Below are 12,053 nucleotides of genomic sequence, written 5' to 3'. Positions count from 1 at the left end.
TCACAGATCAAGAATCAACAACATCTACATTATATTGAGAAAAAACAAAAGCTTACAAAAATGGATAAGATGATTGCACTTGGTTGTGCCCTGCTGTAGGATTGGTCCCCATTAGGTCACCTATTGTTGTTGTTTCTTGTGAGACATAGTGGGAGCGTATATGACCTCCAGATCTTCAAGTCAGTCATTTTTGCCATTTTATCCTTGATTTTGTATTTCTTGCAAGAGACACTGCAGTAGCAATGATGTCATTTTAGGTCTGCCGTATACGAGGCAGTGGCAGCCAAGATGGCCGGATGATTCTCATTTTGTCTTTCTTGCAAAGAACAACTGCACCAACCATTTTAGCCATTTTTCCTCAATTATTGTTTCTTGCAAGAGACTGCAGCATATTTAAGGGCCACTTTATTCTCATATCAAAGATTATGGCAGCCATGCTGACCATATGATTCTCATTGTAGTTCTGTTGACATCAAAATGGCAAAACCATTGTGGCACTGCACTCTGTGCTAAGATAAGCATAATGTCCTTCACAGGATCCGTGGTGTATTTAAGGTCTTTCTTAAATGAGAAGGTCGCTTCGATCCCCGACATCAAAAAAGATGTTAGAAACCATTGTTGGCCATGTTTCTGACATTAATGCTCTTTGCTAAGATAAGCATTGTAGTAGGGGAGTGTTACCTTCACAGAGGGTGACAGATGACAGTGAGAGCACTGATTCACATGATGCAATGATAAAGCATGGAAGCCAGGTCAACCATCAGTATTTGTTAAATTAATATGCCATGTACTTTCGTGTGTTTCATGGCCAAGAAACCCAGTTCAAAATATCTCTCTCAATAGAATCTTATCAATAATCATTGAAAAAAATCCCTTTTTTTCGACATTGTGAATTTTTACCAAAGTCTTCAAAAGGTCAACAACTGTAACATCAGTGACACAATTAAACCACATGTTTCTTTCTCAGCATCATACCTTTCAGAATTATCGAATAACAGCTGGAGGCAGTGGGGTAGGCTTATAGTTAAAGCATTTCATCATCATGGTCAAGGCCTGGGTTTAGATCCCCACAATGTGTGAAGCCTATTTCTGGTGTTCCTACTGTAATATTGCTAAAAGCAATCTAAATCCCAATCACTCACAATCTATTAAATAACTGCAAGAGATGATTTTCTACTCTTCTACTCTTAAAAGAGGAATATCTCTTTCACTCAATGTTTCAACCTTTTCCTTTGTATTGATAAAATCTGATGATAAGTCATAGATTTGTTGACTATCCTTGCAACATTCAAGACTTGAGTTGTTTTTCAGGTAGAGTTCTAAAACTGTTTAAATGTTTTGGAGTCAAATATGTTGATTTTTCTTTCAACTCATGAAATGGTCCTTCCATTGCTGTTTTTATCAGAGACAAAAGTCATAATATAAGCTTTTGGCAGCAAATCACACAACAATTTTTCATAAATTCCATTCAGCATGATGAAAACCAATTTCATCTCGGAATGTTTTGGCAAGGAAGCAAAGGCATATCCCTCCTCTCCTGAATATATGTATTTTATTTATTTACTGCAGATACTTTATGCCCACAGCACTGACTGTCAACAGGACAATTTAAAATGGCAGAAAGCTAAAACATGCCCGATGTTATCAGGAAAACATTGACATATCTTGCCAAATACATCTACTTCACTGTGTTAACTCTGATGTTTTTTGTGCATCTGAGTTGGGGCCAATATAATGTCACTGGAAATATATCACTGTATAGTGGTACAGGATGCTTGATGCCTGATAATACTGCCAACACTATTTGGGGCAGTCACACTGGATGAGAAGTCCAGTTTGTATTGTAGGTTTGTGAGAAACATGGTTGCTGAAGATGCTGACAATGTGGGTGGGTGATCACTTTTGGCTGTGTGCTGCATGGCTGGTCGAGAATCTAGAGTGTCATCTACCCTGGATGGATTGGACTGACTCTCTGAAGAGTACATGGCTGCATAATTACCTTTCTCTGTGTGCTGCATGATTGATCTAAAGTGTCATCTAACCCTAAAGGACTGTCATCTACCCTCAAGTACAGGCCTGACACTCGATGAGTACATGGATTGGCAACTACCTTTGTGTGCTGCATGGCTGGTCTAGTGACTCTCAAGGACTGGACAAACTCTCTGATGAGGAGTACATGGGTGGGCAACTACCTTTGTGTGCTACATGGCTGGTCTAGTGACTCTCAAGGACTGGACAAACTCTCTGATGAGGAGTACATGGGTGGGCAACTACCTTTGTATGCTGCATGGCTGGTCTAGTGACTCTCAAGGACTGGACAAACTCTCTGATGAGGAGTACATGGGTGGGCAACTACCTTTGTATGCTGCATGGCTGGTCTAGTGACTCTCAAGGACTGGACAAACTCTCTGATGAGGAGTACATGGGTGGGCAACTACCTTTGTGTGCTGCATGGCTGGTCTAGTGACTCTCAAGGACTGGACAAACTCTCTGATGAGCATGGGTGGGCAACTACCTTTGTGATGGCTGGTCTAGTGACTCTCAAGGACTGGACAAACTCTCTGATGAGGAGTACATGGGTGGGCAACTACCTTTGTGTGCTGCATGGCTGGTCTAGTGACTCTCAAGGACTGGACAAACTCTCTGATGAGGAGTACATGGGTGGGCAACTACCTTTGTGTGCTGCATGGCTGGTCTAGTGACTCTCAAGGACTGGACAAACTCTCTGATGAGGAGTACATGGGTGGGCAACTACCTTTGTGTGCTGCATGGCTGGTCTAGTGACTCTCAAGGACTGGACAAACTCTCTGATGAGGAGTACATGGGTGGGCAACTACCTTTGTGTGCTGCATGGCTGGTCTAGTGACTCTCAAGGACTGGACAAACTCTCTGATGAGGAGTACATGGGTGGGCAACTACCTTTGTGTGCTGCATGGCTGGTCTAGTGACTCTCAAGACTGGACAAACTCTCTGATGAGGAGTACATGGGTGGGCAACTACCTTTGTGTGCTGCATGGCTGGTCTAGTGACTCTCAAGGACTGGACAAACTCTCTGATGAGGAGTACATGGGTGGGCAACTACCTTTGTGTGCTGCATGGCTGGTCTAGTGACTCTCAAGGACTGGACAAACTCTCTGATGAGGAGTACATGAGTGGGCAACTACCTTTGTGTGCTGCATGGCTGGTCTAGTGAGTCATCAAACCCTCAAGGACTGGACTAACATGGATCTGAAATACCTTCGTCTGTGTGATGTGTGGCTGGTCTAGAGTGTCATATAACCCTCAAGAACTGGACAAAAGTGTTCTATCTTCTTTACTGAAAATCACCTTTCCACACTTATACTCCCCTCCATTGTGACTAAATAATGTACACAGCTGATAGACATCAACAGTTTGTGATAATCAATAAAGCTACAAGAGTTTGTGATGATCAATAAATCTACACGCATGACCAAACATAATCCAGTGCAACCACTGGGAGCAGTAATACCATGGTGCATGGTTATAACCAATGTGCAGTTCCTGGACTCATCTGTAAATGCAGAGCTATCAAGTAATCACATACAGGAATGAGATTCTCACAAATATTGTGAGAGGAAACTATCAAAGTGGCATACTTTATCTTTCCATTGCTTTCATGACAGTCATGATGCCATATTAGCGCTAATGAACTTTCACATGAGTGAACACGTTGATTGGCCCTTCCACAGCAGTTCATTACTGGCATTTGACCAGTTCAGTGTTGGTACTACTGCAAACATCTATCTCCTTGCAGAATATAGCCTTGCTTTTACTTTGTGGTTTAAAGCTACATTCAGCAATATTCCAGCTATATGGCGGTGGTCTGTAAATGATCAAGTGATCAACAGCATGAGCATCGATCTACACAACAACAGCATACAGCAAGTAGATACAGGTCATCTTGTATGGGTCAACAAACCATGTATCCATCTCGTAGTACTGATAGCAGGCAGGTGAATGTTGTTTAATGTATCATTCTTCATATCAGCCTGTTAATGTTCAAGTCTGGTACAGGCAAACCAATGGTTGATGGCATGACATACAATCTACATTGTCGTGATTGCAGTGATCACACATTACAACCAAAGTCTGATCAATCAGATCGTATGACAATCATGGAAAAGTTTGGACCTATTCTGTCATGAATATCAAATGATTCCCCTTGTACATTTCTGACATTTGTTTGTTGTTTAATGCTGCATTCAGCAATATCCCAGCTATATAATCACAGCTTATGAATAATCAACTCTTGACTTGGCAATCCAGTAATTGTCATTGAGAGCATTGATCCACATGTTCAGGGTATGATGACACTCAGTTAACAACGTCACCGAGTCTGACCACTAGATTCATCTCGTCACCTCTTACAACCAGCATAGGCTGTTGGGGACACTTATTATCCACTAAGAGACAGATAATCCACATTCAAGTACAGCCAAGAAACTACCAGAGAAGACTGAAATTTGAACTTACCAAGTTCACAGTTGGGACCTATGTAGCCATGGCGACACTCACAGACATTTGGCGCCAAACACTTTCCTCCATTGAGGCATCGGCCATGACAAAATGCTGGAATATACAAACATCATTCATCATTGCACAACATGGTACGAAAACAAAATGTTAATTATGAATGGAAAAATGCAGCCTGACTTTTCAGCCACAATTGTAAAAGTCTTGTAATTCTAACTGATCAAATCCATCATTTACTGAATGAAAGCTTATCTCGTAGTACAGAAATATGTGAGATCAGTGAAAATAGTTTTTAGTTGCATTAAGAATTATATAAATATTGACATAAAATTCTACATACAATTCTATATAATATGACTATACCTCACCCCTCAATGTTCCTGCTCTAAACTCCCAACTACAATGACATGAATAGGTAAAAAACGTTTACTTCAACAAAAAATGTTTTTCTGTTCTTAAACTTCAAAACCAAAACCAGATTGGACATGGGACAGAGAGAGATGAACAGTCCCCATTAGGGCTGCGCAATATAACCAGTTTACCGGTATTTACCGTTTCAGGCATGAAAACGATACGTATTGCGATACGCTGATCAAAATTTTTCGATTGGTATTTTGACTTGCATTCGGAAAACTTGGTAACACTCGGAAATCTTCGGATATTTCCTTGTTTCATTTGTACCAAATATTATTTACATTACAAGGAGATGGTACCAGGAACAGCACAACATTCTGTATGCACTCCTATTACCAGGTCCCCAATAGCCTTGGTCTGGAGATGTTCCCAGGAACAGCACAACATTCTGTATGCACTCCTATTACCAGGTACCCAATAGCCTTGGTCTGGAGATGTTCCTAGGAACATGGCAACCTTCTGTACTATGTATAATACACCCCTATTACCAGGTACCCAACAGTCTTGGACAAGGAGATGTTCCTAGGAACATGGCAACCTTCTGTACGATGTATAATACACCCTATTACCAGGTCCCCTATTGACTTTTACAGGGAGTTCCCTGGAACGTTGCAGCGTTCTGTATGATGTATTACACACACATAAACCTGTTACAATGAGCAAGCTAAGCTGAGTGTGTGGCAAGTGAGCTCTCAGCTGCTCTGATGGCTGATTCAGGTGAGGGGCTTCACATCAAAGGGAAGGGGGATCAGATCGCGACAGGTCGTCAGCGATAAGGAGTGGGGAATGAGGGGGAATGAGGCTGTCTAGACACAAGAAGGGGATGATACCTATTGGTCAACCCAGCCCAGTAAAGCAGACAGCAGTACAATCTAGTACCATCGAGTATTATATAATCTAGTACAATCTGGTTCAATCTGTCCTAATCTAGTCCAGGCCTCAAAGACACCTGAAAAGAATGTTTTATCTTGTTAGAGGAAATATAACAGATGTTGATCTCTACAGACTGTCTGTCAATTTGTCTGTGTGTGGTGCCCGGAGGTAAGAACGTATAGAGTCCATATATGTCTGATTGCATTTCTCTTTTGAAATAGGGGCGGTGGGGTAGCCTAATGGTTAAAGCGTTGGCTCGTCACGCCGAAGACCCGGGTTCGAATCCCCACATGGGTACAATGTGTGAAGCCCATTTCTGGTGTCCCCCGCCGTGATGTTGCTGGAATATTGCTAAAAGCGGCATAAAACCAAACTCAGTCAGTCAGTCTTTTGAAATAAGCAGTTAACAGGATAAGTAACACTACTTATAATTACATGTAAATTAGCATATTGATTTCTGACATGCAAAAATTATTGGTAATTGTTGATTGATGCATGTCATCGTATCCCAGTTGCATAGGTCGATGCTCATGATGTCAATCACTGGACTGTCTGGTCCAGACTTGATTACTTACAGACAGCTGCCATTATAAAGCTGGAATATTGCTGCATTCAACAACTAACAAACAAACCAGCATTATCCCTGGTAATTATATGAAAGCCAAATCTGATGGGTAAATCATGTCGAGTGATGTTATGACTGTGAGATATACTTTGAAATAAACAGAGTTTGCTTGAGTGGTATTTCAAAGTTTGGACTAACTAAACTGTTTACTTATATCAAAACTTGGTAATCACCCTTTGAGATTTTCATGCTTAAATTCTGAGTACTGAGTAACATTGTAACTACCTCCACTACTGGGCACTTTCAGGACACTGACTTCAAGTTAGTTTGAGTGACACATTACCCTTGGACTTAGTTTATTCTTAGTGAGTGAGTTGGGGACAGCTAGCTCAACAGCATTTAAATTCAATTAAAGTGCATCTTTGGAGGAACGTTCTACATCCTGCAAACAAGGGGAAACATCTCTTTGATCACAGATCCTCTCTATCATTCTGAAACTTTCAGAGTTTTGAACTTCCTGCCATCATTCTGCAATTTAATTTACCAAGAAGCCTGTATGTCTGCAATGAGTAAATGTTCTCCAGTACCATAGATGTCCACTCCATCGGATGACTTCACTATCACCCAGCTGACCAGACAACTAGACATTCCTCTGTGTTTGCACAACATCATGAGGAAACCGCTTTAGAGTGTAAATAAAGCCTGGTCATAATCAAATATCCTCCAGTATACAGTGACCTGGTGCCATTTCCCTTGACCAGACAGTGTGACCCTGTGGCTGTGTTTGTATTGTCTCCAGGCAGTACAGTTGCTGATGCCGCATAAAACATTATTGACTCACTCACTCACTCACTCATTGGACCAGGACATCATTCAGACTTTGTCTTTGAAACATTTATTGAACTGATGCACGTTTCTACTTCATACCACTCACTACAGTGTTGTTTTTATTGTACTGAAATACTGACATGCACACATAATAAATTAATCAATTTAATACATGTAGATGGTGTAAATAATGATAGATTGTTCCATAGTGAGCTATATGACTATACTCTTCATGAAAAATAAGGCAACAACGTTTTGATGGAATAGTGCATAATTTGTTGGCAATTATTCATAGCCTATATTAGAAGATAAGAGGGAAACATGACTGGGCACAGTATTATCATCATTTGACAGACATTTTGACCACCAAATCAATTGGTGGTATATAAACTTCACAAGCATAGTACTCGGGTACAGGTTTGTTCAAAAACACAAAATAAGCCAACCTTTTTCTTGATTAATAAGTATTTTTTCAGGTTTATCTAGTTAGAAATACAACAAGAATGAATACTGCACTATATTGTGGAGAAACCAGATCACGTAACTCACAGCAATATCAAAGCTATACTGAGAGAATGTTGATGTTTAATGGTGCTTCTGACATTGTTCCTGCTATATTCACTGAGTAAATTTGTTCAAAAGTGCACTCAGCAATATTCCACCTCTAAGTACCTGTTCATCATAACCGACCACACTCTAATGCAACTGAATTTCTCCCATGAATGTCACAGCATGCTGAAATCAGGCTATAAACAGCTCTGTTTCCTGAACTCATTAACTCTTTCAAGTCTGTCTTCTGTGGTTAATTCTTGGATATTTCTCTATTGATTTCCCTAATAGAAATTAGCTGTTGTCGTTTTAAAGGGCCCATGTCAAAATTCAATCCATACAATTAATCAATATCAGATGGAAATTGCATGTTTGCAACTTAAAACAATATTGGCACAAACGTATGAAAATCCCACTTTTGCCACAATGTGCACAATTTATTTGGAAGCCATGGCACTGAAGCTGACCAAATATTTGCCTGCAGTTGATGCTCCCTTTCCCATAAAAATAAACATCAAATTTCCACAACCTGAAAAGTCCCATACCATATTCTAGCAATACAAACATGCATATGAAACACTTTTTTACTTTAGACATGAAAATAATAACGTAGCAAGTACTTTATCGAATATCACATATGTGAAAACAAGTAATTCTTAATTACAACCAAACAGATATTAACTGTTAAATTAAAAAAAAGACAAGTCCTAAACTAACATGTAAAGAAAAAAATTCATTTGCATCACTTACAGAAAATTGTCAGACACACACCTGCCTTGTTCAGAAATAATTTTGCACAATAAAAAGAAGAGGATTTTTTGGGTGATGGTTAAAAATAGATGTCAGAATGAAGGAGGCCTCTATAAACACAGAATCTTCTTTCAAAAATCTTTTCATCTTCAACAAGCAAAGTGTACTTATTAAGCTGGCAGCAATGGTGGATCTATTTGCAGCAAAGGTAAATATGACTGGCGTATTCCTACACCGCTCTGCCGGTAATCAGTCATAGAAATGTACTTATGATGTTGTATTATGAAGAATTCCAACAAAATGTAGGGACGACATTATGTTTATTTAGACAAACATAACGCAATAAATCTCAAATGTGGTTGTGGATAGTTTTCTCTGGAATAGGTACAAGTGCTTATTTTGCAAAACATTCTTCAAGCTACCTACACACAGATTTTAGTCAAGGGTGAAACAATATTTGTGTCTGTAGATAATTATGAGTTTGTGGAATAAACTGTGTTTTTTTGACATGTCAAATGAGTACAATATGCAGATGTAGCATGAAAAGTCTTTGCGTTAAACAAGTGATGCTTGTTCCAGGGTTCAAGTAATTGGTGTCAAGACACATTGACCCACTGTTGCTAAGTCTGATGCATACTTTGTTTTCAACCTACTGATAAGTCTTGAGACACAAACACATACATACTCTTGTAAAGTCAGATGTCAACAACTCCTTTTTAGTCTCATTTCATTCCAAGTCATCTTGTTAAATCCCATAGGAGAGGAGAGTTTAAATGGACTTAAATTTAATGTCAAGATTATTCAACTTACACAGAGTCATACATGTGTGTTGCAGCTTGTACTAGTCCAAGCTAAAGCCATTTTAAAAGTGCTAGCCCTCAAGAGTTTTAACACTCACTCTTGACAAAGATATACAGACTCCTAGCTGTTCAGTCATTTGGTATTACCAATGACCTTCAAGTCTTTAAGCTCTGTCCACTAGGCCACGGAGGTGGTCAGCTATTTAAAAAATGACACTGTATAACTGCTAACAGATAAATTAGAGTGAGTCAATTTAATTTTATGCTGCTTTTAGCACTATTCCAGCAATATCACGGTGGGGGTCACCAGAAATGGGCTTCACACATTGTACCCATGTGGGGAATCGAACCTGGGTCTTCGGTGTGATGAGCATACGCTTTAACCACTGGGCTACCTATTGCCCCCAAACAGATTAGAATGTCTCCTATGAAATCAAGTGGTGTATTAGCACTGGGTTTCAGTAAGATTGGCTGCACAATGTTGGTTTCATCATTAATTAGTCATTACTTATGACAGAACCAAACAACAAAACATTTACCTCATGTTGGTTGGATATTATTCAGAAAAGTTATCAAAATGTTTCAAAGAAATACCTCTAAAAGCTTTCAAAATTAGAAGTTTTAAAAACATGAGCTATGAAATAAGAATTTTTAGGATAAAAGACACAGACATTTCCTGTGTTTCAAATCAAATGGATCATTATTCTTTTCCAGTTTTTATGGAAGCGGTGTATTGGCAGGGTTTAGTAAATTCAGCTGACCACCATTAGAATATAATGTGTATAGTGTGTCCGTGTAGAACGGCCTCCTGAATGGTGATGAATTGCAACTGCATCGCCTTACACGAGAAACAATCTTAGCTAATGTTGCATAATGCAGGGTTGTCACACAATAAATATTACATGTTAGACAGAGAAACACCAAATTCCATGAAGTCAATTTTCATTGGGTTTCCTGCTTCCAATTCGATGTTGACAATTAAGAATGTTTTTAAGGCTCACTGCAAGCAATAACACTTAATCTAGTAGCTTCAAGAATTCTGTGAAATAGTTCTGCTGCAGAGTTTAATAGCGAAGACTTTCTGAGATGATAAGAATCAAATCATGATACTCACGTTCACATTTAGTGAATCCATCGCCAACATATCCGTCGAAACAGTCACATCGATAGGTACCTTTCATCTCTGTGCAGACAGCTTTTGGGTGACAGTGGTGGGTGCCTTCCAGACACACGTTAAACTCTGTAAAATCAGAATGAGGCTCAGTAAGCTGCCATATTGGAAACAGAACAGAGATTAATTTACTGGAGTGAGTGAGTGAGTTTAGTTTTACGCTGCTTTTAGCAATATTCCAGCAATATCACGGCGGGGGACACCAGAAATGGGCTTCACACAGTGTACTCATGTGGGGAATCGAACCCAGGTCTTCGGTGTGACGAGCGAACGCTTTAACCACTAGGCTACCCCATCGCCCTGAATTTACTGGAATTAAATCAAACTCATACAAGGTCTGAAACAGAAGGCTTGGATTATGAGGATGTGATAGAATGTAAAACATCAGAATTAGCAGGCAATGATGGAAACTACCATGGCAATCACTCATAGGCGTAAAACACACAAGCTGAATGAGTGAGCGAGTGAGTGAGTGATAGTGAGTAGTGAGTAAAGAGAAGGAAAGAGCAAGTGAGTAAAGGGGGATTTGGATGAAAGAATGAGGGATGGGAGTTTAATGTTTATAGTAACCTTTATTTAAGTTGTTGCCATGTCATAACAAAATAGTATCACAAGTATATACATACAAACCATCACATAACACTACAGCATCACCACCCAACAGTAGAGCACCACAAGTACATTCAGGGGTGCAAATAACCCATTGCCCGACGTCCGAGTCCAGTGCTTTTTTCTGTCGGGCAAGCAAATTCATATATCACACTGTACCGGTGTCCAGTTGACTTTCCAATGTTTACCATGTTGTTTATTTAAAAAATCAACAAGAAAACGGCCGGTATAGTGGAAAAATTATCAGGGCAAGTGATTTTACATGTGCCACTGTACCGGAGTACACTAGCAATTTTAAAGTTATTTCCACCCCTGTCTGATCCATTTACTAGCACAATCAAGGTATCTTCATAACCTTCATCAAAATACCATCACTACATGAACTTATGTAATTATGTAATATTCAAATGTAATCAACATTAAGGTTTAAGAATTCACAAAGAATTCATTCCCATCTCAATGGTATTTGATATTTTTCCCTAACAAAGCTAAATGAACTTCTTGAGTGTTTGGGGCTGTTTGTCTGAGTCATACTCTATGGTGTATATACAAACTATGATTAGTTTCTTAGACAATAATGTTTGGAGGGCAGTATCCTCTGTCCTATCATGCATATAGTTCAAGCCCCTCTAATCAAAAGCTACTTTAACGCCATTAATTTTGTTTTTATAAGGTATGTATAACAGGAGATAAGAAAAAATAACAAAAAATAACAGCCTTTGTTCCCAGGTGTTTTTTTCCTAACGTTTCTTGAAAGTTTTGCAGTAGATTTCACACTCAATAAATAACTACCAACTGTTGATTTTTTTATCTCATGGGGCCATTTTTTGCCAACAACTTGTTTCGATAGGCGTAACAGCAGCGCTCAGTCTAAGAGGTGAGACGAGCCTACCGTAGACAACGTGTGCTTCATCATCTACGACATAGTTGGAAAAGCGCCACCTAGGCAACTAGAAGGGAGAACACTCGTAGAAGTCTGCAGGTCTACACAGAAATAACA

The 12,053-nt window shown here is 39.4% G+C and overlaps 1 protein-coding gene across 1 annotated transcript in view; it reads right to left on the bottom strand.

Annotated features, from left to right (window-relative positions):
- LOC124286552 (protein kinase C-binding protein NELL2-like) overlaps window positions 1-12,053 on the bottom strand; it is a 94,556-nt gene that overhangs the window by 15,883 nt on the left and 66,620 nt on the right. Inside the window, exons 2-3 of the mRNA XM_046722923.1 lie at window positions 10,388-10,513; window positions 4,495-4,590 (exon numbers count right to left, since the gene is read on the bottom strand). Coding sequence (XP_046578879.1) covers window positions 4,495-4,590; window positions 10,388-10,454 — 163 coding nt within the window. The 5' untranslated portion in view covers window positions 10,455-10,513. The remainder of the gene's footprint in view (window positions 1-4,494; window positions 4,591-10,387; window positions 10,514-12,053) is intronic.

Source organism: Haliotis rubra, unplaced genomic scaffold (assembly GCF_003918875.1).
Source record: "Haliotis rubra isolate DU_JTF1 unplaced genomic scaffold, ASM391887v1 Scf386, whole genome shotgun sequence".
Lineage (NCBI taxonomy): Eukaryota > Metazoa > Mollusca > Gastropoda > Lepetellida > Haliotidae > Haliotis > Haliotis rubra.
Note: the sequence above shows the minus strand (reverse complement) of the source record. Positions and strands in the feature narration are given on the sequence as shown.